This window comes from Canis lupus, chromosome 19 (genome assembly GCF_048164855.1).
Source record: "Canis lupus baileyi chromosome 19, mCanLup2.hap1, whole genome shotgun sequence".
In the NCBI taxonomy this organism is placed as follows: domain Eukaryota; kingdom Metazoa; phylum Chordata; class Mammalia; order Carnivora; family Canidae; genus Canis; species Canis lupus.
This window is the reverse complement of record NC_132856.1, coordinates 33,803,281-33,828,846: the sequence shown is the minus strand read 5'-3', so window position 1 is coordinate 33,828,846 and position 25,566 is coordinate 33,803,281. Positions and strand designations below refer to the sequence as shown.

The window sequence follows — 25,566 nt, the reverse complement described above, 5'->3', positions numbered from 1 at the left end:
ACACCATTCTCTCTGTAGACCTTCACTCTCTGCTACACCTATTCCATGTGCTGGGTGCACACCTGGGTGTTGGGGGTGCAAGTGCCTGGAGGTTGTGCTCCCTGCTCTTAGGGAGCTTGAACTAGGAGGACACTGAATTACCTGGGGTCGGAGCTAGAAGAGATTTTAGAGCAGGTGTATCAAGGTTAACCCTTTCATTTTATAGATGAGAGCTAGCCTGAGAGTAAAGGCCTTGCCTAGGGTTGTACATTCGTATGACTGTACAAGTGTACAGTATCTGAATGCTTTCCAATTAAAATGCTGCTTTTGCCCCTGGAAGATTATCCAACCCTTATATTTCTTTCTACTGTACCCCCTCATTTGCTGCTATTCTTGATCTTTCTCCCCATCCCCGCCCCCAACCACATGGCAGACAGTCAGGACTCCAAAGCAGATGTGGGCAGATGTGTAAGAATGCTGCCAGAGACTCACTGAGCACAAATGCTCAAGAAGCTGCTACTATTTAGAGGACACAGTCCAGTAATGAAACAATGAAATCAGAGAGATGCTGATTTATTGCCCGGTTGAATGAAATGTCAGAATTGTCTTGCCTTTGGGCTGACTCACTAGCAGCCTCAGGAAAGGGAAGCCCAGGCAGCCTCCTCTGCACCAGCTCCATCCCAGAAAGCCAGGAGGACCTCTCCGGGCTTCCCGAAAACTCATGGCCTGTGGTTCCTAAGGGCACTCTGCATACTTCCAACATGGGACACTTCTTTAAGCAGGGCCACTTCCCCCTTTTACATGGATAATGTCTCCACCTCTTATCTTTTTCCAAGTGGTCTATGGTCACCATCCTACTCTACTTCAGGACTTGAATTTTGTGTCATGTGGCTGACGTCACCAAGGCCACTTTTCCTGCCTCTTGCTCTGAGGTTGATATCTAGTTGGAGGGGGACTGTGATGCCACCCCAGGTCCCAGGGGATGAGTGACTAGGAGCTTCAGGGTATCCATAGCTACTTCCACTCTCTCTGAGTCTCCAGCCTGAGATTTCTGATCTTTTCTTTCTTTTCCTGGTGTTCTCCAGATGACCAAAGAAATAGAGGTCCTTGGTGCCCTGTGGAGGAGTTATGAGGTGTCCATTTGTATTACCAAGTTTAACTGAGGGCCAGCTTTTGTACAGGGAGAACAGGTGTCTCCCAGTCATAGGCACATACCCCACCCCCCTGCATACCTTACTTTATTCATCTTATTAACAAGGTGCTTCGGGCAACCTGGGTGGCTCAGCGGTTTAGCGCCACCCTCAGCCCAGGGCGTGATCCTGGAGACCCAGGAGATCGAGTCCCACGTCGGGCTCCCTGTATGGAGCCTGCTTCTCCCTCTGCCTGTGTCTTTGCCTCCCCCCTCTCTCTCTCTCTCTCTCTCTGTGTCTCTCATGAATAAATAAATAAATAAATAAATAAATAAATAAATAAATAAATAAATAAATAAATAAATAAAATATTTAAAAAAACAAAAAACAAGGTGCTTCTATCATTTATAAGCCTCAGAAGCCATCTTCCCATTGCAAACCTCAAACCCCCTCAGAATAAGGTGGTTTTTAGTGTCCATGCAGACCAGAAAGGTAAGAAGGCTTGGATCCTGGTCCCAGCAGCATTTCCCTTCTGCGAGCCTCGGTCCTGACCTGTCAAACAAGATCAGGGGGGTGGTGAGTGGACAGGGAGTAGGTGGGCCCTCTTCTAGTCCTGAAACCCCGGAACCCTAAGAGTAGGTCAGGTAGTAGTGGGCTCCAGGATAGAGGAGGGAGGACGGATGGGGTGGGGATTATACTCAGATCAAGGGCAGGGTGCTTTGGAGAGGTGGTAGAGCCAAGTCCACTTTGCAGGCCTCTGCGTAGATAGGGGATCTGGAGCCCAGTTGCTGGGCTGGAGGACTCTGTTCTCTGCAGTTACTGTGGGTCGGGGATCTAGGAGCTCCAAGGCTACACACGGTGGATGCAGCTGGTACATTCTGAGGGGAGAAGTCAGAGCTCCATGGGAAGCACAGGATGGATCTGAAGGCATCGTTTTGCATTTCCTGCCTGGGGCTTGTTTATCAGCATTTCCTGAGTGTGTAGTTTCCCCCCATGTGTCAGCCAATATTGGAAGAAATAGAGAGCAGATGCTTTTCTTTTTGTGGATTTCATGTTCTTATGGGAGAGAGTGTCCATATCCATTGAACATGTATTGAACTCGTAGTCCTTGCTTCATTAAATATTTATTGAGTGCCTGCTCTTTGTCAGGTGCTACAAATCCAGCATTAAGGGAAGCCTGGCCCTTACCCCCACACCAAGGCACTTCTGCAGAGAGATTGACAGGTGAAGGCTGTGGCAGAGTAGCCATCTCCCGGCAACTTGGGGATGAGGGTAGGGGTGCAGATGCTCCAGATCTGAAGGCGGAGGAAGGCTTCCAGAAGAGTTGATGGTTATACGAAGATCTAAGGATAAGTAGAAAAGTTAGCCAGGCCAAGAGGCAAGGGCCAGTGCTCCAGGAGAGAAAAAAATATTTCCATGTGGCTGTGGGCTTTTACCCAGATTGGGACGTACGTAGCCTTCCTTCACAGCCAGAGTTCACAGGCTTGTGGAAGAGAGTAGCCCTAACACAGGATAGATCGTGGGTGAATCCTATAGGAGAAGGACATGTAGCTCTGGGGAGGGTGGGGAGTTATGTTGGAAGTATGGTAGTCACGTGATTTACTTGACAATAAATCATAGTTCAGGAGAAAGAATATGTCCTTTTCTACAGTTTCCTGATTCTCTAAGGTTAAAAAAAAAAAGGGCTACCTCCCAGTCCTCAAATTATCAGTAACAAATCCAGCATGTTCCATTTGTTGACAGCTGTTTCTCCCATTTCTAGAACAAGGTATGATACATAGTAGCATATGATAAATGTTGTTGAATAATGATTTTGTGGAGAATTATGAGTCACTGTTAGTTATGAATCAACTGTCCTTTACAGTCTCTTAGAATGACATTGTACTGCATTTAGAAAACTATTTCTCATAATCCTTCTCAAAGTTGATATGATTTTCACAGAAAATACCTTTTTGAGTTGCTTATGTTTGAGTTATTTTATGATTGTTTCTATTCAAGTTGTTTTGGAAATGCTAAAAACATTTTATATCAACATTAATTATAAGGAAGGTACAGAGTTCCCAGCATGGATTATGACAACTTTATATGCTTCTGCCACAGCTGATCTCTCCAAATGGTTTGTCACTCTTGGGTCGTTAAAACAAATGTAAATGGAGTCAGTTTTGTATATAGTCATCTCATGTTTTCTTCTGTGTGGACAACATCAACAATTTACATATTCAATCAGTAGACCAATAGCTAGTAGATCATTATCTTTCCTGAAACTCTTAACTCACAATGTACTGTAAAATGTAGCAAAATGATGTTGTTTGCCAAATGCTGGGCATGGTAATTCCAGACTAGGTCATTCTGACATATAGAGAGCATTTCTGCCGAATCTCTCATTCTCTCATTCTTCACCGGTTGGCCTGGAATGCCATTCATGCTAGGCGGTGGTGAAATTCCACAGTGAATTTGCAGTATTGCTGTTTGCTTTTCAGGGATCTAGAGCAGCTTCATGTTCTCATTGTGTTGAGGGAAAATAGCAAATTACAGATGTTGCTTTTTGCAGGAAATGTAAAAGCACAGTTATTCTGATAATTTCTTAATATAGTGAAGTTTAAAGGACTTCCTCTTCTCATTGTCTTCTTAAAAAGGGGAAATGTTCTTATGATAAACGAACACAAAAAGAGGGATGGATTTTTTCCAGTAAACAGGGATATGGTATTGTCCCACAATAGAACTATGTTGTTGCTGTAACATAGATGTTTTTCTAAAACACTGGCTTTTATTTCCAATATATATTTAAGGCTAATCGCTTCTTTGTTGGTGAAAGCTATAATTCCATGAGGAATGAAGACAGGATAAATATTACTTGGAGCAACATAAATACCGTTCTGAGATGACCTCAGAACATGTTTTGAGTTTTGTGCTTGGGTTGTGGCCTGGTGCATATATTGAATTCTTGGTTTATGCCACCTAGTTTACATATTTTAGATCTTTCAGTTTGAAATATATATATGTATTTTTCCCACATCATTAATAATTATCTTCTTAATAAACTTTTTAATTGGGAATAATTTTTGACTTACAGAAAAACAGTAATGATAGTACAGAGAGTTTCCATATACCACCCCTCACAAAATTTCCCCTAATGTTAACATCTTACATATGTTAAGATGTTGATCAAACATGGCACATTGATCAAAACTAAAGAAATACACATTGGTTCATTACTATTAACGACAGATTTTATTCAGATTTCACTTGTTTTTCCATTAATGTCCTTTTTCTGTTCCAGGGTCCAATCTAGAATCCTACATTGCATTTACTCTGTGGCCTTTTTCTTTTTTCTTTTTGGTAATTTAAGTTTTTTAGAAGGTCATACACTTAAAAGGATTTCATTTGCAAGATTGATATCTAAAGCATGTGGTACTTTCCTGACATGTTGGACTGATGAGTTTCTAAAATGTCTTTGCAGAGATTGCCTTACAGCAAGTTTCCATGTTCTTCCGATCAGAACCAAAGTGGGAGGTGGTGGAACCTTTGAAAGACATAGGTGAGAAACTGGCACATGATCTATTAAAACAGATCACAGAACTGGACTCTTGTCACGCTTTCCTATCTGTATCCCCAGAAAGCTCTAAAATGCCAGTGATTTCTTTTTTCTCTTTGCCTTCCTGGTGCTTGAAGATGCAGTCCCTAACTTTTACACTTAATGAATCTTGGGTAAAGAGCCACCTGGAGATTAGGAGGGTGGTAATGTGTACTTTCAGAGCCATCCATCATTCTTTGTCTTTCTCACTAAAATTGAAGTTCTGTTTTCCTGTTCCTGTGAATAGTTTCTTTGTCTGCAGTTGTTTTTGGTATTGTTAGTGGGGTTTTTTGGTTTTTGGTTTTGTTTTGTTTTTCCTAAGTACAGGTCTTCCCCATGTCAACATTACCAAATGGTTAACGAGTGCCCATGTTGCTATGGATAATATTACCAAATTTAATTTTTTAAATTACTTAGTTGATGAAACATGTATCTATTGGTATAAAAATTATTTGCTATGAATATATCTCTGCTTTTATGGCAGGTTGGAGGATAAGGAAGAAATATTTCTTGATGAAGATTAAAAATCAGCCAAAAGAACGGCTCGTGTTAAGCTGGGTAAGCTGGTTTTTTGCTTCATTCTCCTTCCGGGGACTTTAGGTGGGTTTATGAAAGCAGATAATGAAAAAAGAGAACTAAAATTGTACTATGCTTCTGAGTGATGTTGTAAAGGCCTCTTCAGTCCCACATCAAGGGAGAATCATTTTCAGTCACTTTGCATACTTATTTGGTTATATCGATGTGATAGTATTTGATCAACTAGTGAACATCTGGAAAGAACAAGAGTTCTGGAACTCTTTAGGATTGGCAATTTTGCAGTTTGTTTTAAAGAAGAAATACCTAGGCATTACTTTATATTATCTCTCACTTTGGGAGTTCTGGTGGTTCGGCTAATGGAATATTTTTTTTTAAGATTTTATTTATTTATTCATGAGAGATACAGAGAGAGAGAGAGAGAGAAAGAGAGAGAGGGAGAGGCAGAGGGAAGCAGGCTCCATGCAGGGAGCCTGACGTGGGACTCGATCCCGGGTCTCCAGGATCACACCCTGGGCTGAAGGCAGTGCCAAACCGCTGAGCCACCAGGGCTGCCCTTGGCTAATGGAATTTGATAAAAGTGTAGTTTTTAGGTTTTGTTTTGTTTTGTTTTTTAAGGTAGTTAACATACAGTGCAATATTGGTTTCTGGAGTAGCATTCAGTGAGTCATCACTCACATGCAACACCCAATGCTCATGAGAACAAGTGCCCTCCTTAATACCTATCACCAAGAGTATAGTTAAGTCCTAGTATTTAAATATTTGTATTCTGTCTCTCCAGAAGAGCCTTGAGGCTGTAAGACTTAGTGTGGTTTTCATCTTTGATTTACAGTCGTGTATTTGGACAAATGAAAAACAGGGACAGACTTAGAAGGAATTTTTCTTTTGATGACTTAAGGCAGCACCCTGATATTTTCCCTCATGTTTTCAAGGCTGACCTTGGTCCCGACAAGTATCTGTCAGATAAAGATTTTCAGTGTCTAATCAAACTTCTGCCTTCCTGTTTGGTGAGTACAAGCCCTTCTATTCTTTTCCTTTTTTTACTATTTTATTTTAAGTAATTTCTACAGGCATCAGGCTCAAACGTACAACCCCAACATCAAGAGTCACACGCTCTACAGACTGAGCCAGCTGGTGCCCTGAGACCTTCTCTTAATTCTAGGTGCTAATGACAGATTCAGAGTGTTTTCTTGTTGACGACTATGGACAGAAGAGATGGAAATACTTGTAGGCTTAGCAGAACGGAGACAGGTATAGTGGATGTCGGTTGACTGAAATGGCTCAGGCTATTGCCGTAGTTCAGAGGCTGTTTAAATGGCATTCATGACATCTGCACAACCCATGAAACATGATAATTTAAATGCTTATGTGTGTTGTAAGCACATAGCAGAGGAGGGAAGCACCCATTTAATTCTTGGTGAAGATGTTTCTCCCAGTGGAATTGACAGATCTGTTTCTGGCCTGAGAAAACAGAACTAAGATGGATTTAGATAAGCTGGGTGAGGGAAGACACTAGAGCCCTTTAGCTCTCTGAGTCACTCTTTTTTTTTTTAAAGATTTTATTTCTTTATTCATGTGAGAGAGACACACAGAGGCAGAGATACAGGCAAAAGGAGAAGCAGGCTCCATGCAAGGAGCCAGATGTGGGACTTGATCCTGGGACTCCAGGATCATGCCCTGGGCCGAAGGCAGGCGCTAAACTGCTGAGCCGCCCAGGGATCCCCAAGTCACTCTTCTCACAGGCTGACTGTGTGGGCTTTAGGAGTGTCTGGCTTTATTTGTGCTAATATACAATTCTGACCCAAGGCTTGCTTGCTTGCTTGCTTATTTATTTATTTATTTATTTATTTATTTATTTATTTATTTATGATAGTCACAGAGAGAGAGAGGCAGAGACACAGGCAGAGGGAGAAGCAGGCTCCATGCAGGGAGCCCGATGTGGGATTCGATCCCGGGTCTCCAGGATCGCGCCCTGGGCCAAAGGCAGGCGCCAAACCGCTGCGCCACCCAGGGATCCCTGACCCAAGGCCTTTAGTGGAAAGAACCACATTGGTATAGTTCAGAATATATACAGAATGTCAGGAAAAGACTAATCTTATGGCCAGAAAAGTGGGTTAGTATTGATGTTCTTTATCTGTGGTCTGCATGAGGATGTAGGACCCTAGAATGAGTGATTCATGAGCATAATTCTGCTGACCTATCCAGTTGGGTTGGCAGGTTCATTTTTGAGGATAGAGTGTCTTGTCAAGCTAGCAAAACCAAGCTTTTAATGAGGTGTGCAGTGTAGCCAAGAAAAATGCTGTGGTCTTTGTGTGTGACTAGTTGTGTGACACAGGCTCTCAGCATGCAATTCCAGATTTCTTTTAATGGTTGTGCTTAAAATGGTTTTAAAAAAGAAAGTAGTGCAGGTAAGTGGTGCATATTAATTGTAGAAGGGTCAGAAAACACGAATAAGCAAAAATAAGAAAACTCACTTGTGATCCCAACTAGCCAGAAATATGAACCAAAATGTTCAGTTGTTGCTTTTCTAGAACTTTATATGGTTATTTTTGAAAAATTATACACATATTGTTTTAAAGCCTGATTTTTTGGTTAATGGTATGCCATGCACATCTTTTATGTTGAATAAATATAGTAACACATCATTATTACTGGCTGTATAGACTATCATTGGCTTTACTTCAGTTTATTCAACTAATCTTCCACAAGACATTTGGACCACTTCCAGTTTTTGTTCTTATTTAAAGAAAGCCACAGTGAGCAATTCAGGCTAAATATTTGTACCCCAAATTAACAAGAATTAATAAGGGGGATATTTTGAGACTATATAAATATCCTATTCTTATTAAACCCCCGCTAGTTTTAGCTTCATTGAGATTTTCCAACGCCATCATTTCTCTTATGTTCATCAGTTGGCATTTTACTGTAAGGAAGGGCTTCCTGTTCTCCCCTTTGTCTATTTATATCAGTATGGAGTCAAGGATTTTTATTTCATTCATTGGGTTCCTTTTCGGGGTGATGAGAGTATTCTAAAATTAGATTATGTGGTAGTTTGTACAGCTCTGAATATACTGAAAAACACTGAATTGTACACTATAAATAGGTGAATTATAATGGCATATGAATTATATTTCAATAAAGCTGTTACAATAGCAATAACAGTCATTTTGATGTGATGGTCAGAAAAAACTTCATGATCAAAGACTATATTTTCTTGGGCACATCTTTCCATCCCACAACCCACTCAACCCTGCCCTCCCAAATCTTTGCACAGCTCAGCTCCTATGGGTTTAAATTTTAATGGTGCTCCCTTGAGCTAATGGACATCGTAATACCGGTCTGAAGCCAGTTGGTTCATGTAACCAGAATTCCACGTCATACGGGGACTTTCCTTTCAGTCATTAATTTGTCTTACTCTCCACCCCCACTTGATTGACATCAATGTCCCCATCTCAGGAAGATACTGTGAATCATCATACTGTACACTCCAAAAGAAGAATGGGAAGATTCATGCCAGCTGCCTTGGAAGAAGGCCAAGATGCCAAAAGATGCTGCTTCTGCTTATTTTCTAGCTTTTACACTCCTTGGCTTAACACCAAACAGCAGTGTGAAATGTTAGGCAACACTGTGAATGGAGACACATTTATCCTGGTCTTCACCTGGCTGTTCTAGGATTTGGCTGTATTCTTTTTTTTTTTTTTTGGCTGTATTCTTTACCAATTTACAGAAGCAGAACATTTAAACCACTATCCTCCAAACTCAGACATTCCCTTTTTTAAAAAATTTTATTTTAAAAGATTTATTTATTTATTTATTTATTTATTTATTCATGAGAGACACAGAAGGAGAGAGAGGCAGAGACACAGGCAGAGGGAGAATCAGGCTCCATGCAGGGAGCCTGATGTGGGACTCGATCCCGGGTCTCCAGGATCACGCCCTAGGCTGAAGGTGGCGCTAAACCGCTGAGCCATTGGGGCTCCCCAGACTTTCTCTTTCTTCCACACTTTTGGCTGAGCTATGAAAATGTGCAGACCCAGGCAGATACGTTCATGCCTAGAGCTCACTGGGCCGGTTATGCATGTCCCTTTGTCGGTATAGTTTATGTCCCTTCTCTCGTCTAAAGAACGGGGTGCTAGTTGATCATCTGATAAGAAAATGCCACATGTTCAGGAAACATCCTCACATTTTTGCACAACTACACTACTGAGGTGGTACTTAACTCTATGTTATCAGATTCTTGAGGTCAAAGGACCTGGATGCTGATGCAAATAAATGTGAATTTGTTTTGTTTTGGCAGCACCCTTATATCTATCGAGTTACCTTTGCCACAGCTAACGAATCCTCAGCATTGCTTATTAGGATGTTTAATGAAAAAGGAACTTTGAAGGACCTGATCTACAAGGTACTTGTGGTGCAAGTTCATGGTCATAAAGAAGTTCTTGAATCCCTTGAGAACTTGTTACAGATACTTGATCCCTAAGGTTTTAGAAGCCCTGAAGGTTTTATTTTAATTTGATTTGAAGTTTATTTTGATTTGACTTGATTTTTTAAAAGATTTTATTTATTCATGAGAGACACAGGCAGAGATATAAGCCAGAGATAAAAGCAAAAGGAGAAGCAAGCTCCCCCAGGGAGCCTAATGCTGGAACTTAATCCCTAGGACCTCGGGATCACAATCTGAGCCAAAGGCAGATGCTTAATCACTGAGCCACCCAGGTGCTCCTTATTTTGATTTTAACAATAAAACTACCCAGTCTGGTTAAAGAGCATTCCTTTCCCCAAATGAAAGAAGGTTGAACAGATAATGATCAGGTCCATTATGTTGTAGGCTGCTCTCTAGGTCAGTTTTAAGGTTTGTGTCTTTCACTTAACAATGTAATACTGACCTATCTCAGTAAAGTTGGAAACAAGACTTTGGGGTCTGCTCAGGCCAAGTCCAGGCCCATCTTCACTAGACCAGAGAAGGGATGGAACTCAAGTCAGCCTCTTTCTATCAACAATATAGACTTATATTTTAAAAACCCACATCCTGCGAGCTGACCTCATCTGGCACCCCCAACTGCTTAGAGTCTTGCTTGTTCCAGGAGGCTACATGCAGAATTCAAACTCTCTGCTGTTCTTATATGCTCTTTGTACTTTTCCAAAGGCAAAACCAAAAGACCCATTCCTCAAGAAGTATGGCAACCCTAAGAAGATTCAGGGCCTTGAACTCCAGCAAATAAAAACATATGGGCGGCAAATATTAGAGGTAAGAGGTGTTTAATATTTGCTTAGGTTGCATTGGAATTTCACCCAGATTACAGTCTTTTGGGAAAATTCTTAGGTATAAATCCAAAATAGTTTAAGTTGCCAGATCACTTATAAACTGATGGCATTGTCCTATTTTATCCCAAAAATCAAATATGTGAGACTAAGACATCTAATTTAGATCTAGAAAATTCTGAAAGCTTAGCTATTGGAGTTTAGTGTCTGATCTTTAAGAACTTTAGCATGCAAATACCAGCTTGTGTTATGTTTGGTTGATCTTTATCTTTGTGCCAAGATCGTTGGTTTTGTTATATTAATACATAACCATATGGCTTCTTTGCAGAAGTGTAACTAGCATGAAAAGTCTTTCCCATACCACTCTCTAGAGCAGTGTCCTCCAGGCTTCTTGGATTGTGTGATCCTATCAGTGAAAACAATTTAAGCCTCACCCTCCCACCCAATGTTTCATATATATAACTATTATATGCATACACTACTATTAATATCTGTCGTACATTATAAGTTAAGTTAGGAAAGAAGGGGATTTTTTTTTTTTCTTAAAGTAGGCTCCACATCCAATGTGGAGCCCAACAAGGGGCTTCAACTCATGACCCTGAGATCAAGGCCCAAGCTGAGATCAAGAGCCAGATGCTTAACTGACTGAGCCACCCAGGAGCCCTGGAAAGAAGGAGATTAAAAACAAAAAAGAAAGAGAAGTCATATTTTCTTCTAGTCCTTAGTAGTTTGTCCCAGGTACCCCCTTTGACTAGCAGTACTCTAGTTCATGAGGTCATTCTGGGTATATCTTCTTACTGGGTGAACCACTGTTTATTAAATGGCAGCCGAAAAAGTTTGCTTCTTTCTGTGGGAGCCTGTCATGTGTTCCTATTAATAAACAGCCCAACACACTCTGGGAAGAGATTGTCCTAGAGATGTTTTTAGCTCAGTCTCTTTTCCTGAACAATTGGCCAATGCCCTGACATGATAGCTTTACTCATCTGTGCAGGAGGATCAAGACTTTGGCCTGAAAAGAGCTGGCCTGTTGAGATCAGAAAATGCTTAAAGTAGAGCTTTTTGGCATCAAAGCTGTTAACCCCAAGCAGATGTAGGCTGCTCCTCTGTTCTTTGGAAATGAGGGAGCTTGGCGTTGCATCGCACAGCTGGAAAGCATTCAGCATCACCCTCTTTTCCAAAGAAATGGATGGAGGTGGCATTTTTCTTTAGGAATGTCCTCAGTGACCGGTTTGGTTTTGTTTCAAAATACATTGACTTAAAAAACAAAGTTTACCCTGTCTCATAGCTGAATGAGTTGGGGGACAGGGAATGTAACCGAACATATATTTTTTTTAACAGGTATTAAAGTTTCTACATGACAAGGGATTCCCTTATGGGCATCTTCACGCCTCCAATGTGATGCTAGATGGTGACACTTGCCGGCTGCTAGACCTTGAGAATTCCTTATTGGGTCTTCCTTCCTTCTACCGATCCTGTTTTTCACAATTCAGGAAAATCAATGTAAGTTGCTAAAAGTAATGAAACTGCATGTTCATTTTTAATGATAAATTATCCCTGTGATCTGCCCAGGGAAGAAATATGCACTAAGCAGTGAAAGGTACAGGCAGGGTAGGCCATGCCTCTTGGCTCTGCTTTCCCACAGAGCATTACTCCTTTTTTAAAAAATTAATTTAATTTAATTTAATTTAATTTAATTTTATTTTATTTATTTTATTTTATTTTATTATTTGAGAGAGTGTGCAAGAGAGAGCACAAGCAGGGGGAACAGCAGAGGGAGAGGGAGAAGCAGGCTCCCCCATTGAGCAGGCAGCCTGAGGCGGGGCTCGATCCCAGTACCCTGGGATCATGACATGAGTCGAAGGCAGAGATGCCTACCTGGCTGAGCCACCCAGGCGCCTCCCATCACTCTGTCTTTAGGAGCCTTTTTGAAATGGTAGATGGGACACGGAGGGACATAGAATCACTGACTGGAAAACAATGGAGAGTAGGACCAAGACTGGGTCAGAGCAGTGCCTTGTGAGCTTTTGCAAAAGGCCTTGGAGTTGTGTTTTCACTACCAGTTACAAAGCCAAACTGAAAGAAAACCATGTTGCTGCTTTCTTGTCTCCACAGACATTGGAAAGCGTGGACGTCCATTGCTTTGGCCACTTACTGTATGAGATGACTTATGGACGGCCGCCAGACTCAGTGCCTGTAGACTCCTTCCCTCCTGCACCGTCTATGGCTGTGGGTCAGTATGGGTTTTGGAGGAGTCTTCTGGGCCCTGGTAGTCTACAGAGCTACTCACCCCCTCCAGAGTCCAGGAAGGACCCAGAGGAAGTTGCCATGCTCCCATAATGAGCCAAATCAATTTAAAAGTAAACCATGTCTGAGCAATTTATTTAAATTCACTTCACTAAAAATTCAGATGGCTTGTCCATTTGTCAGGGTATCTGAAACCTCAGGAGACATTTTGTAACTGCATTCGAATTTCAGAAGGAGGAGGTTATAAAGAGAAGTCTGGCCAGACTGAGTCTGATATAGAAGCAGAAGCCAGGAACAGGCAAATTGCAGCCAGCCTTTCAACTCAGGCAGGTGCCAGGAGCCAGACCAATGCTGGAGTGGGACCTGCAAGGAATAAGAGCCATGGGCCAGTCATCTGGTAGATAAAAGCCTAGTAGGACGAGAGTGAGGAAGGGTAGGCAGGAATCATAGACACCTGGCCAGTGGGATCCAGGAGTTCTTAGGGGACAGAGGAGGGCCAATGGACAGGTGGGAGACACGTTGGGGAGAGACATGTAAGAGCTGATGCAGACTCTTCCAGGAATCCTTCCATTGCCCACCCATACCAGCTCAGAGCTCACTTCTAGGACACCGAGAGGGGAGGGCAGGGTAGATCTTAGACCACCAAGCCTTTGAGGTATGCAAGCTAACTCTCCACCAAGTGCTGGGTTTGTGTCAAATGAGGTGCTTTAAGAGTACAGGCCCTGAGACTACTTTGTGTTAAGTTCGAAGAGCTGAAACTGAGCAGTGACCTGTGCATAGAAAAATCCGGCTGCTTCTGTTTATATTATCCAAGGTGCTGGATGACGTGATATCAACAATTGGCATTTTGTGTACTGGTTTTGATTAAAAGCAAGCAAGCAGCAAAATGTCTTTCAAGTTTGGGATTTTCTGTGCAGTGTTTACTTCTCTTTTAAGAGAGCAAACACTTTTATGAATGATATCTGGAATCCTTCCTCCAATTATCTTTGAAATATATTTAGCTTTCTGTCAGCATGTGGTTTCTGAACCATTTATTTTGAGTCATCGGTAACATGGTATTGCCAACATTCCCCTTCCCCACGTATGCCATCTGTCTGTGCGTGAAGAGTTTTGACACCATCCTGATAAGCCTGCAGACAGTTGTGGCAAAGTGGTGTCAAACTTTTCATCACCAAGTGGATTTGCCAGCATGTTCTGTGGAACTAAAATGTGTATCTGTTCATTTCAAGTGGCCGTGTTGGAGTCTACGCTGTCTTGTGAAGCCTGTAAAAATGGCATGCCTACCGTCTCCCGGCTCTTACAGATGCCGTAAGTCAATCATATGCCTTGGTTGTAATCTTCATAACCATGTAGAACGCCGGACCAGGTGCCTAGTGCCACAGTAAGGACTCAGGTGTGGTCCTTGCAGAGTTGAAGTGACCTGCTTGCTGTTGGTCACTTGCAGCATGATGTCATGACCTCTCCTTGTAACTTCCCTACCATAGTGTGACTGCTCTCCCTCGGTGTTCACATCTTCATGTATGTCTCTCCCTGTCGATGTTAGCATCATGTGTATGTACGCGTGGCCTCCCCACGCCCACCTCTGCTCCCGCTTAAGACATGCTGACGGAGGGCCTGCTCAAGCTTCATGGCCCTGTTTCAGTGCCCCAGATGGCCCTCAGCCATGGCTGATTCTGCCGTCTAGGAGGAGCACAACATGTTTCTGACTCCCCATGCACTCGTTTGTTCCTTTGCTCCCTGGGTAACATTTATTAAACATCTAACATGTACCAGGCATTGTGTGATGGGCTTGGAGCTCAGAAGACATTCTCCCTTCAACTGGGTTATGCCTAGTTCAAGACCATTGAAATAGTGCCACAGGGCCTTGCCTCTGGGTATGTGTCCTTCCCATCCCTGGAGAGGGTAGCAGGGTGGTTAAGAAGGGTGCATCTGAGGTTAGACAGACCTGGGGGTGGATCCAGCCTTACTGCTTCTACCTGGGTGACTTTGGGCAAGGTTCCTGCATTTGGAAGCTGAGGCTTCTTGTCAGTGGAATGGTGATAATAAGAGGCCCCATCTGAGAGGGTTCTTGGGCAGATGGAATAAGAAGATTCTGGTGAAGTGCCAGGTACTTAAGAGCTTACTGAATGTTAGCTGTGATGAAGATGAATTCAGCTTACAGTTTGGGAGCACCACGTGCCATGCAGCGTACCTAGTGCATTGTCTGGACCAACTTGTTGTATAACAGGTGTACTTAGAGGAGACAGTAATGTGGGAAAACAGAGCAGGGCTTAGCTTGAAGTGCATATGGCCAGAGCTCAGAGGACGTCTATGTGTTTAGAGAGGGTCTGCTTGAGCCCGGGCACTGCTCTAGCCCTGAAGAAGCCCTGCCTAGCTCCTCTAGACCCTGCCCTGAGGATGTGGCATTTAAAAATTATACTGACACTGGTACGCCCCTCTCCCCAGCGGCCACCATTAACAACAGTGTGACTATGAAAAGGTAGATCCGGTTAGGGCAATGAAACAATTTTCACACAAGCTTTTAGAAGAAAATGGATTTGTAGTCTGGGAACAGCGCGGATCCACACTGATTTACTCGGGTTTGCATTTGCACCCCCCCCCCCAAATTCTTCTCCCAGTCTTTCAGGTCTAAAAGAAAACCACATTGTTTTTTCCTCACCTTAAGTCTTTCTACCCTGTGGCCTTCAGCCTTGAGAAGAACACTTGATGTTCAGTTAAAACATGTTTTCTGGAAGTAAATGGGTCTGTGGCCTTGACAAGGAGAGTTCTGTCACCACCTTGAGAGAACAAGGGAACCCAGGGAATGCTGTGGGGAAGAGTTAACTATGTCATTTCTACTTGTGACGCATTTCCTGTTTTTTAAAAAGGAGGATTCCTCAAGCAAGACTCCCATATAGCCATGTGGGCATGGCCCAAGCAACTATTTATTTATTTATTTATTTATTTATTTATTTATTTATTTATTTTCCATCTTTATTTATTTATTTATTTATTTATTTATTTATTTATTTAATTTATTTTTTTTATTGGTGTTCAATTTACCAACATACAGAATAACCCCCGGTGCCCGTCACCCAATCACCCCCACCCCCTGCCCTCCTCCCCTTCCACCACCCCTAGTTCGTTTCCCAGAGTTAGGAGTCTTTACGTTATGTCTCCCTTTCTGATATTTCCCACACATTTCTTCTCCCTTTCCTTATATTCCCTTTCACTATTATTTGTATTCCCCACATGAATGAGAACATATAATGTTTGTCCTTCTCTGACTGACTTACTTCACTCAGCCCAAGCAACCATTTAAATTCTCCAAACTGTCTCAGCCAAAGTAGTTCAGAATTCCTCATGCTGTTGTTCTTAGTAACGTGACTTGTGAAGAGACATTTGATATACTCTAAAAGCTGCTTTTTTTTAAAGAAAAGAATATAAGAAAAACTTCTTAGAAGAAAATTATTTTCTTGTTAGATTCCAATCAGAACAGTTTCTTTCTACTTGCACATTTTATTTTACTGAGTTCTAGAATAAATTTTTAAGATTTATTTCTTTATTTTAGAGAGAGCAGGGGGAGTAGCAGAAGGTGAGAGAGAGACAGAGAGAGACAGAGAATCTTAAGCTGACTGACTCCGAGCTGAGCGTGGAGTCCAATATGGGGCTTAATCTCACAGCCCTGAGATCATGACCGGGGCTGAAACCAAGCAGCGGGCGCTCCACTGACTGAGCCACCCAGGTGCCCCTAGAGTAGATTTTACCCTCTTCTGGGGTTTAAAAAAGGAGAAATTGATTACCCTGTTTAGAAGTATCTACCACATATATTATTTGCAGTATAATAAATATAACAATGTGATAAAATAATAATATAATAATTTGCAAAACTGATTTTTTAAAGTGTTGATTACTTTACTATATAGCAGGAGAGGACTGTTGCCCTGAAGTGTGGGGAAATGACCTTCAGGCCTGGCCCAGTCTCTCCCTGGTAGTGCCTCTGATACTGGAGGTATAGGGAGGAGGGTCATAGGTTTATCCGAGTTCACATAGGGTGGCCTATAAACTTCTGAGTTTGTCGATAAGCCTGAAACTGTGGACTGGGCCAGGGCTGGGGAATGTGAGAGCCTCATGGGGTAAAGATATCTCATTCTGTTTTGATCCTGTTCTGAGAAGACAACTGGCTTAAGAAAGATTTTGTTTCTTTTCTTAACAGATTATTCAGTGATGTTTTACTAACCACTTCTGAAAAGCCACAGTTTAAGGTAAAGCAAATCATATCATTTTTTCGGTTTGTGACATAGATAAGTTGATTTTGAAACTTAGTGCTTAAAAAAAAATTATTGAGGTAGAACTGACATACAGCATTATATCAGTTTCAGGTGTACAACATAATGCTTTCTATATTTGTGTACATTGTGAAATGATCACCGCAATAAGTCTAGTTAATGTCTATCACTATATATAGTTATAATTCTTTTCTTCTTGTGGTGAGAACTTTTAAGATTTAACTTTCTTTGCAACTTTCAAGTATACAATACAGTATATTAATAATAGTCACTATGCTGTACAGTATATACCTGTGACTTACTTATTTTGGAACTAGAAGTTTGTACTTTTTGTCGCCTTCATCCATTTCATCTGCCCTCCTCCTCCCCTTCCCCATCCTGGCAACCACCATTCTGTTCTCTGTGAACAATCTGTTTTCTATGAGTTTGGATTTTGTTTTGTTTTGTTTTGTTTTTAGATCCTACATGTAAGTGAGATCATATGGTATTTGTCTTTCTCTGACTTATTTCACTTAGCATAATGCCCCCAAGCTCCATTCATGTTTTTGCAAATGGAAGGATTTCCTTTTTTATGGCTGAGTAGTATACCATCATATATACCCACATTTTCTTTATCCATTCATCCATTGACAGACACTTCAATTGTTTCCATGTCTTGGCTATTCTAAATAATGCTGCAATGAACACAGGAGTGTCTATCTTTTTAGGTTTTGTTGTTGTTGTTGTTGTTGTTGTTTTATTTTTATTTTTTATTTTATTTTATTTTTTTAGTGTATCTTTTTGAATTAGAGTTTTCTTTTTTTTTTTTTTTAAAGATTTTATTTATTTATTCATGAGAGACATAGAGAGAGGGAGAGGCAGAGACACAGGCAGGGGGAGAAGCAGGCTCCATGCAGGGAGCCCAATGTGGGACTCGATCCTGGGACCCCAGCATGCCCTGGACCGAAGGCACATGCTCAACCACTGAGCCACCCAGGGATCCCCTAGAGTTTTCATTTCCATATGGTAGTTCTGTTTTTAATTTGTTGAGGACCCTCCATACTATTTTCCTAATTTACATCTCCATCAGTAGTGTAAAGTTTTCTCTTTTTTTTTCCACATCCTTGCCAACTGTTATTTCTTGTTTTTTTGATACTAGCCATTGTAACAGATGTGAGGTGATACATCTTGTGGTTTTGATTTGAATTTCCCTCATGATTAGTGATGTTGAGCACCTTCTCATTACCTGGCCATCTGTATGTCAAGATGTCAAATTAGTGCTTTTTTTTTTTTTTTTTTTTTTTTTTTTTTTTTTTTATTTATGAGAGAGAGAGAGAGAGAGAGAGAGAGAGAGGCAGAGACATAGGCAGAGGGAGAAGCAGGCTCCATGCACCGGGAGCCCGACGTGGGATTCGATCCCGGGTCTCCAGGATCGCGCCCTGGGCCAAAGGCAGGCGCTAAACCGCTGCGCCACCCAGGGATCCCTAGTGCTTTTTTTTAATCAAACAAGGGAAGTTATGGTATTTTTTAAAATTTATGTACAGATTCTCCACTGAGCAGAAAGCCCAATGCCAGGCTCAACCTCAGGACCTACCTGAGCCAAAGACAGAGATGCTCAACTGACTGAGCCACCGAGGCACCCCAATTTGATATTTTTTATATATTATGAAGTGACCCCCACGATAAATCTAGTTACCATCACCACCAGTTAAAATATTATTGAGGGCAGCCGGGGTGGCTCCGTGGTTTAGCGCTGCCTTCAGCCCAGGGTGCAATCCTGGAGACCTGGGATCAAGTCCCACGTCAGGCTTCCTGCATGGAGCCTGCTTCTCCCTCTGCCTGTGTCTCTGCCTCTCTCTCTCTCTCTTTGTCTCTCATGAATAAATAAATAAGTAAATCTTTAAAAAAATATTATTGACTGTATTCTCTATGCTGCAATAAACATGGCTTATTCATTTTATAACTGGAAGTTTAGGTACAATATTTGTAATATTGAAAATCTGAATGTTCTGCAATTAGGGAATAGCTTAATAATTCATGTTACATCTGTTTGATAAAATGCTTTTTATCTAATAAAAGTAAAGTTTATAAAGATTTTATAGTAGCATGGAAAATGATTATTTGGGCTAAGGGAGAAAAAGAAACAGGATATAAAATACAATGTGTAAAAAGAATACCTGTGACTAGCAGAAAAGAAAGAAGGACATATCCTGGGAAATAAAAGTGTTGTATGGTATGGAAAGAGCAGGGACTTTGGAACCAAAAAAAAAGAATCCCAGAATGATGCTTTGCTTTTATTAATACCAATTGTATATCTATAAGGCTGGTTTTCTCAGACATGACATTTGACATTTTGGTTTTTTTGTTTGTTTGTTTGTTTAAGATTTTATTTATTTATTCATAAGAGACACAGGCAGAGGGAGAAGCGGGCTCCATGCAGGGAGCCCGATGCAGGAACTCAGTCCCGGGACTGCGGGATCACACCCTGAGCCAAAGGCAGACATCAGCCACTGAACCACCCAGGCATTCCGACATTTGACATTTTGGATCAGAATGCTGTTTGTTGTGGGGGCTGTCCTGTGCATTTTTTTTTTTTAAGATTTTATTTATTCATGAGAAACACAGAGAGCGCGAGAGAGGCACAGGCGGAGGGAGAAGCAGGCTCCCTGCAAGGAGCCTGATGTGGGACTCAATCCCGGGGCTCCAGGACCATGGCCTGGGCCGAAGGCAGGCGCTAAACCCACTGAGCCACTCAGGGATCCCCAATGTCCTGTGCATTTTGGAGGTTATGCAACATCCCTGGCCTGTACCCACTAGATGCGAGCAGTACTTCCACCCCACACATTTTGACAGCAAAAAATGTTTCCAAAAATTGCCAAATGTTCCTTAGAGAAAGAAGGGGGCAAAACCACCCCCATTTGAGATCCACCCATTTATGGGCCTAATCTTTGAGTTGATGTTTACTCAGTGTGTACAGTTGGTGAGTAACACCTGTTTATTGTCCTTGGTCAACTGAGATCCTGGTACAGGGCCTGGCTTTCCTCAAGGCTTGAGGTGAATTTTGTTCTGGGTAGTGAATAAAGAGTGATTCTTCCCCAGCTCCATATTCCTAAAAGAACACATAATAGTATTATGATGAAATTCAGTTTAGGAAAAACAAAAACAAGGTAGGGTCAGAAGATTGTACAGAGGAGGAGGACGCTTTCCTCTGTCCTGTTTTGCCAGTCATAGTTCTGACAAAAATAGCTTGTTTGGATCTGAAGTAGGAAAGAAAAACATTTAAATCCATCTCTTCTTCACTGAAACCCCTCAGGAAATATATTCAGCCTAGTAAATAAATATTCTCTCCTCAACCCTGAAAGTCCAGCCCAAGAATTATTATTAGACCTTGTTCTTTCTCCAAATCAGAGAGTTTGTGTAACAATGACAACTTGATTTTAAAAACCAAGGTTAATTTCTTGTGTATGCACCTTTTTCTGGAAAGAGATACAAGAAACTGGTGACAGTGGTTGCTTCCATGAAAGAGAACTAGTTGGCAGACTTTTTACTCTGTATGTACCCTTTCATATCTTTGGGTTTTGAACCATATTACCTACTCAAAAGGTTTTTAGTTTTTTCTTTTTAATATTTTATTTATTTATTCATGAGAGGCAGGGAGAGAGAGAGAGGCAGAGACAGAGGGAGAAGCAGGCTTCCCCATGGCACAGGAGCCCAATGTGGGACTCAATCCCAGGACCCTGGGATCATGACCTGAGCCAAAGGCAGATGCTTAACTGACTGAGCCACCTAGGTGCCCTTAGATGTTTTGTTTTTTTTTTTAAAGATTTTATTTATTTAATAGAGAGAGTGCACAAGCAGGGTAAGGGGCAGAGGGAGAAGCAGGTTCCACACTGAGCAGAGAGCCTGACGTGGAGCTCAACCCCAGGACTCTGAGATCATGACTTAAGCCAAAGGCAGTTGCTTAACTATCTGAGCTATCCAGGCACCTCACCTACTCAAAAGTTTTTAAATTTAGATTTTTTAAAAAAATATTTTATTTATTTATTCATGAAAGACACGGAGAGACAGAGAGGCAGAGACACAGGTAGAGGGAGAAGCAGGCTCCATGCAGGGAGCCCAATGTGGGACTCGATCCCAGGGCTCCAGGATCACACCCTGGGCTGAAGGCAGCGCTAAACCGCTGAGCCACCCAGCCTGCCCTAAATTTAAATTTTTAAAAGGATAATAGAGACAGAGACAGAAAGTTCAACATGATCCAGGTATCTCTTTCCCAGGCTTGAGCATCCTGTGGCTTGAGAAACTAATAAATTAAGAAATAACAGACTCAGGGGACGCCTGGGTGGCTCAGCAGTTGAGTGCCTGCCTTCGGCTCAGGGCGTGATCCCAGAGTCCTGGGATCGAGCCCCATATCGGGCTCCCTGCGTGGAGCCTGCTTCTCCCTCTGCCTGTGTCTCTGCCTCCCTCTCTCTCTGTGTGTGTCTCTCATGAATAAATAAATAAAATCTTAAAAAGAAAGAAATGACAGACTCAGAAGCATACCAGATAGGTACTAGGCTATTGTTAAGAGTATCTAATGGCAGGGAGTGCCTCAGTGTCTCAGTTGGTTAAGCATCGGTTTCTTGATTTCATTTCAGGTCATGAACTCAGGGTTGTGAGATTGAGCCCCACGTCTTGGGGCTCATGCTGAGCAAGGAGCCTGCTTAAGATTCTGTCTCTCCCTCTGTTTCCCCACCTCCCTCACACTCTCTCAAAAAAAAGGGGGGATTTTCTGACAGAAAAAACTTTAAGCTTGAAATTTAGAAAGTAAATCTTTCACAGAGAAGATTCCTCTCAAGTTATAAAATACTATGATTACTTGAATTTGTGTGTGTGTTCCAATAAGCTGTATATATTTTTACTTTTAATTATGATAAAAAATAGAAAAGTTAACCTCTTAACCACTTTTAAGTAAGTATACACTTCAGTAGTGTTAACTATATTCACATTCGTTGTGTCACATATCCCTCGAATTTTTTATCTTGCTAACTGAAATTCGAGCCCCATCAAACAACTCCCCATTAACCCATCCCCAGTCCTTGGCAAATACAGTTCTACTTTCTGCTTCCATGACTTTGACTATTTCAGATATCTCATATAAGTGGAAGCATACAGCATTTGTTTTTTTGTGACTGGCTTATTCACTCAGTGTAATGCTGTATCTGTTCATCAGTGTTATAGCATGTGACAGGATTTTTTTTTTTCCTTTTCTTTATTTATTTGATAAAGAGGGAGACAGAGAGATAGAGTGCATCAGTTGGGGGAAGAGGCAGGGGGAGAGGGAGGAGCAGACTCCCTGCAGAGCAGGGAGCCCAATGTGGGACTTGATCCCAGGACCCCAAGATCACAGCCTGAGCCAAAGGCAGATGCTTAACTGACTGAGCTACCCAGCACCCCGGGATTTTCTTTTTTTTTTTAATGGCTAAATACGATTTTTTTTTTTTTTAAAGATTTTATTTATTTATTCATGAGAGACAGAGAGAGAGGCAGAGACACAGGCAGAGGGAGAAGCAGGCTCCATGCAGGGAGCCCAATGTGGGACTCGAACCCAGGACTCCAGGATCACGCCCTGGGCTGAAGGGAATGATAAACCGCTGAGCCACCCGGGCTGCCCAAGCTGAATACTATTCTAGTATGCATATACCACATTTTCTTTATCCATTTCTCTGTTGGTGGATGTTTGAGCTTTTTTTTTTTTTTAAAACTTATTGACTATTGTGAATAATGCTGCAGTGAACTTGGATGTGCAAGTATCTCTTCAGGACCCTGCTTTCGATTCTTTTGGATACATACACAGAAGTGGGATAGCTGGATCATAGTATTTCTTTTAGTCTTTTGAGGAACTTCCTGTTCTCTTCCATAGCAGCTGTACCATTTTATGTTCCCACCATCAGTGCCTGTAGGTTCCACTTTCTCCACATCCTTGCCAACACTTGTTACTTCCTGCTTTTTCAACAGTGGCCATCCTTTTTTTTTTTTTTTTAATCTTTATTTATTTATTTATTTATTTATTTATTTATTTATTTATTTATTTATGATAGTCACACAGAGAGAGAGAGAGAGAGGCAGAGACACAGGCAGAGGGAGAAGCAGGCTCCATGCCGGGAGCCCGACGTGGGATTCGATCCCAGGTCTCCAGGATCGCGCCCTGGGCCAAAGGCAGGCGCCAAACCACTGCGCCACCCAGGGATCCCAACAGTGGCCATCCTAATGCGTGTGAGGTGATATCTCAGCATAGTTTTGGTTGACATTCCTCTAATGATGAGACATATTTTTTTTTAAGATTTTTAATTTTATTTATTCATGAGAGACACAGAGAGAGAGAGAGAGAGACAAAGAGAGGCAGAGACATAGGCAGAGGGAGAAGTAGGCTCCATTCAGGGAGCTCGATGTGGGACTTGATTCCGGGACTTGATCCCGGGACTCCAGGATCATGACCTGAGCCGAAGTCAGATGCTTAACTGCTGAGCCACCCAAGTGTCCCTAATGATGAGAGATCTTGATTAATCTTTTCATAGACTTTTTGGCCATTTGTAAATCTTTTTTTTTTTTAAGATTTTATTTATTTATTCATGAGAGACACACAGAGAGAGAGAGGCAGAGATGTAGGCAGAAGGAGAAGTAGGCTCCATGCAGGAAGCCCAGTATGGGACTCGATCCCGGGACTCTGGGATCACGCCCTGAGCCAAAGGCAGATGCAACACTGAGCCACCCAGGCGTACCGCCATTTGTAAATCTTTAGAGAAACATCTCTTCAGGTACTTTGCTCATTTTTTCCCTCTTAGATTGTTTTTTTCAGCTTTATTCTGGTTTAATCTTTTTGTGACAAATTCATTTTTCCATCAGGTTACTTCTCTTTCTGTCGTTGGGTTGTAAGAGTTCTTTATATATTTTAGCTTTTAGCCCCTTATTAAATACATGATTTCTAGTTATTTTCTCCCATTCTGTGGGTTCCTTTTTACTCTGTTGATTATTTCTTTTGATGATATGCAGAAATTTCTAAAATGTTCAATCTGTTTTTGCTTTTCTTGCCTTTGCTTTGGCATCTTATCCAAAATCACTATCAAATCCAATACCATAAAGCTTCTGTTTTGTTCTAGGAGTTTTATAGTTTTAGGTCTTCAGTCCAATTTTTTGAGTTATTTTTGGATATGGTATAAGGTGACGGTCCAGTTTCATTTTTTCACATGTAGATATTCAATTTTCCCAGCACCATCTATTGAAGACACTGTCTTTTTTTCTGCTATGTACTTTTTGACACCCTAGTCAAATATCATTTCACCATATACATGAGAGTTTATTTCTAGGCTCTCTATTCTGTTCTGTTGGTCTGTCTGGCTTTATGCCAGTATAACATTATTTTGGTTATTGTAGTTTTGTAATATATTTTGAAATCAAGAAGTGTGATGCCTCCAAATTTTATTTTCTTTTTCAAGATTGTTTTGGCATTTTGGGATCCCTTGAGTAGAAACATATATCATGTTTATTTATGTGTTTTATATATTCATTACTAAAAAATGATAATGAAGTGAGCATGTTGGGGATGCCAGAAGTGTCCAGGATAGTATTCAAGTGGATATCTTATAACTGATTTTATTCCAGATGCTCTCCTTCATTTTTTTTTTTTTTTTTTTTTTTTTTTGCTAGATGCTCAGATGCTCTCCTTCATAATAACCAACTGCTCTTTATTGAAACCACGACTTAAGAGAATCTCTGGCCATTTTACTCAGTGGATTATGTATTTTCTCTTCTTTCAGATCCCCACAAAGTTAAAAGAGGCATTGAGAATTGCCAAAGAATGTATAGAAAAAAGACTAATTGAAGAACAGAAACAGGTAAGTTGCTAGTAGCTCCTTGCCTTTTGATCTTTTAGCAGTTGCATCCTTTGCTATGGTATTCATAGTGACTTACTTTTGACTGGTTGTTCATCCCATAAACATTTCTTTCATCCTTGCCCTGAACCAGGCTCCATTCTCAATGCTGCGAGATAGCTGATTACTTCACAGTCCTGTCCTCAGGCACTCAGCCCTGTGGGGGAAACAAACACATGCATAACACGGGGTCATCCTTTATGATGGGGGCAGGTGGGGGCAGTGGTAGGGTACATATGGCCCTTGCTCTAGGTACTGGGAGCCACACTTGTTTTCTCTCAAAGAAAGAAGGGCAGGAAGAAACGGGCCAGGAAGGGGGAAATGAGAAAAGTCTTCATCTTCTGGCATCCTCTTATCCCAGACATCCAGACCCAAGCTCGGAGGCAGACAGGCTGAGCAAGGACAGAATTTTCATCCAGGATAATATGATTTGGCAAAACATGCTAGAGATTTCATTAATGTAGGGATACACTTACGTTTGTGGTGAATTGTGTTCTCTTATAGATTCACCACCATCGAAGATTAACAAGAGCTCAGTCTCATCATGGATCTGAAGAAGAAAGGAAAAAGAGAAAGATTTTAGCTCGAAAGGTAAGCCTGGTATCTCCAAATTCTCTTTGTGAATTCTTGACTACATATGAAGAAAGTTGTAGGTGAATAGCGCATATCTAGCTAATGACAAGATTTTG

The 25,566-nt window shown here is 41.5% G+C and overlaps 1 protein-coding gene across 32 annotated transcripts in view; it reads left to right on the top strand.

The window, feature by feature from the left end:
• Nucleotides 1-25,566, top strand: part of PXK (PX domain containing serine/threonine kinase like) — a 141,228-nt gene that overhangs the window by 40,373 nt on the left and 75,289 nt on the right. For all 32 annotated transcript variants that reach the window (XR_012011889.1, XR_012011886.1, XR_012011883.1 and 29 more), the window contains 11 exons: nucleotides 4,570-4,647; nucleotides 5,168-5,241; nucleotides 6,150-6,224; nucleotides 9,515-9,619; nucleotides 10,364-10,465; nucleotides 11,818-11,979; nucleotides 12,592-12,709; nucleotides 13,953-14,031; nucleotides 16,919-16,967; nucleotides 24,764-24,841; nucleotides 25,382-25,468. Coding sequence is in view for 26 of the 32 variants with exons in the window: in XM_072785651.1 (XP_072641752.1) it covers nucleotides 4,570-4,647; nucleotides 5,168-5,241; nucleotides 6,150-6,224; nucleotides 9,515-9,619; nucleotides 10,364-10,465; nucleotides 11,818-11,979; nucleotides 12,592-12,709; nucleotides 13,953-14,031; nucleotides 16,919-16,967; nucleotides 24,764-24,841; nucleotides 25,382-25,468 (1,007 nt within the window). In the remaining 6 variants the exon portion in view is untranslated. The remainder of the gene's footprint in view (nucleotides 1-4,569; nucleotides 4,648-5,167; nucleotides 5,242-6,149; nucleotides 6,225-9,514; nucleotides 9,620-10,363; nucleotides 10,466-11,817; nucleotides 11,980-12,591; nucleotides 12,710-13,952; nucleotides 14,032-16,918; nucleotides 16,968-24,763; nucleotides 24,842-25,381; nucleotides 25,469-25,566) is intronic.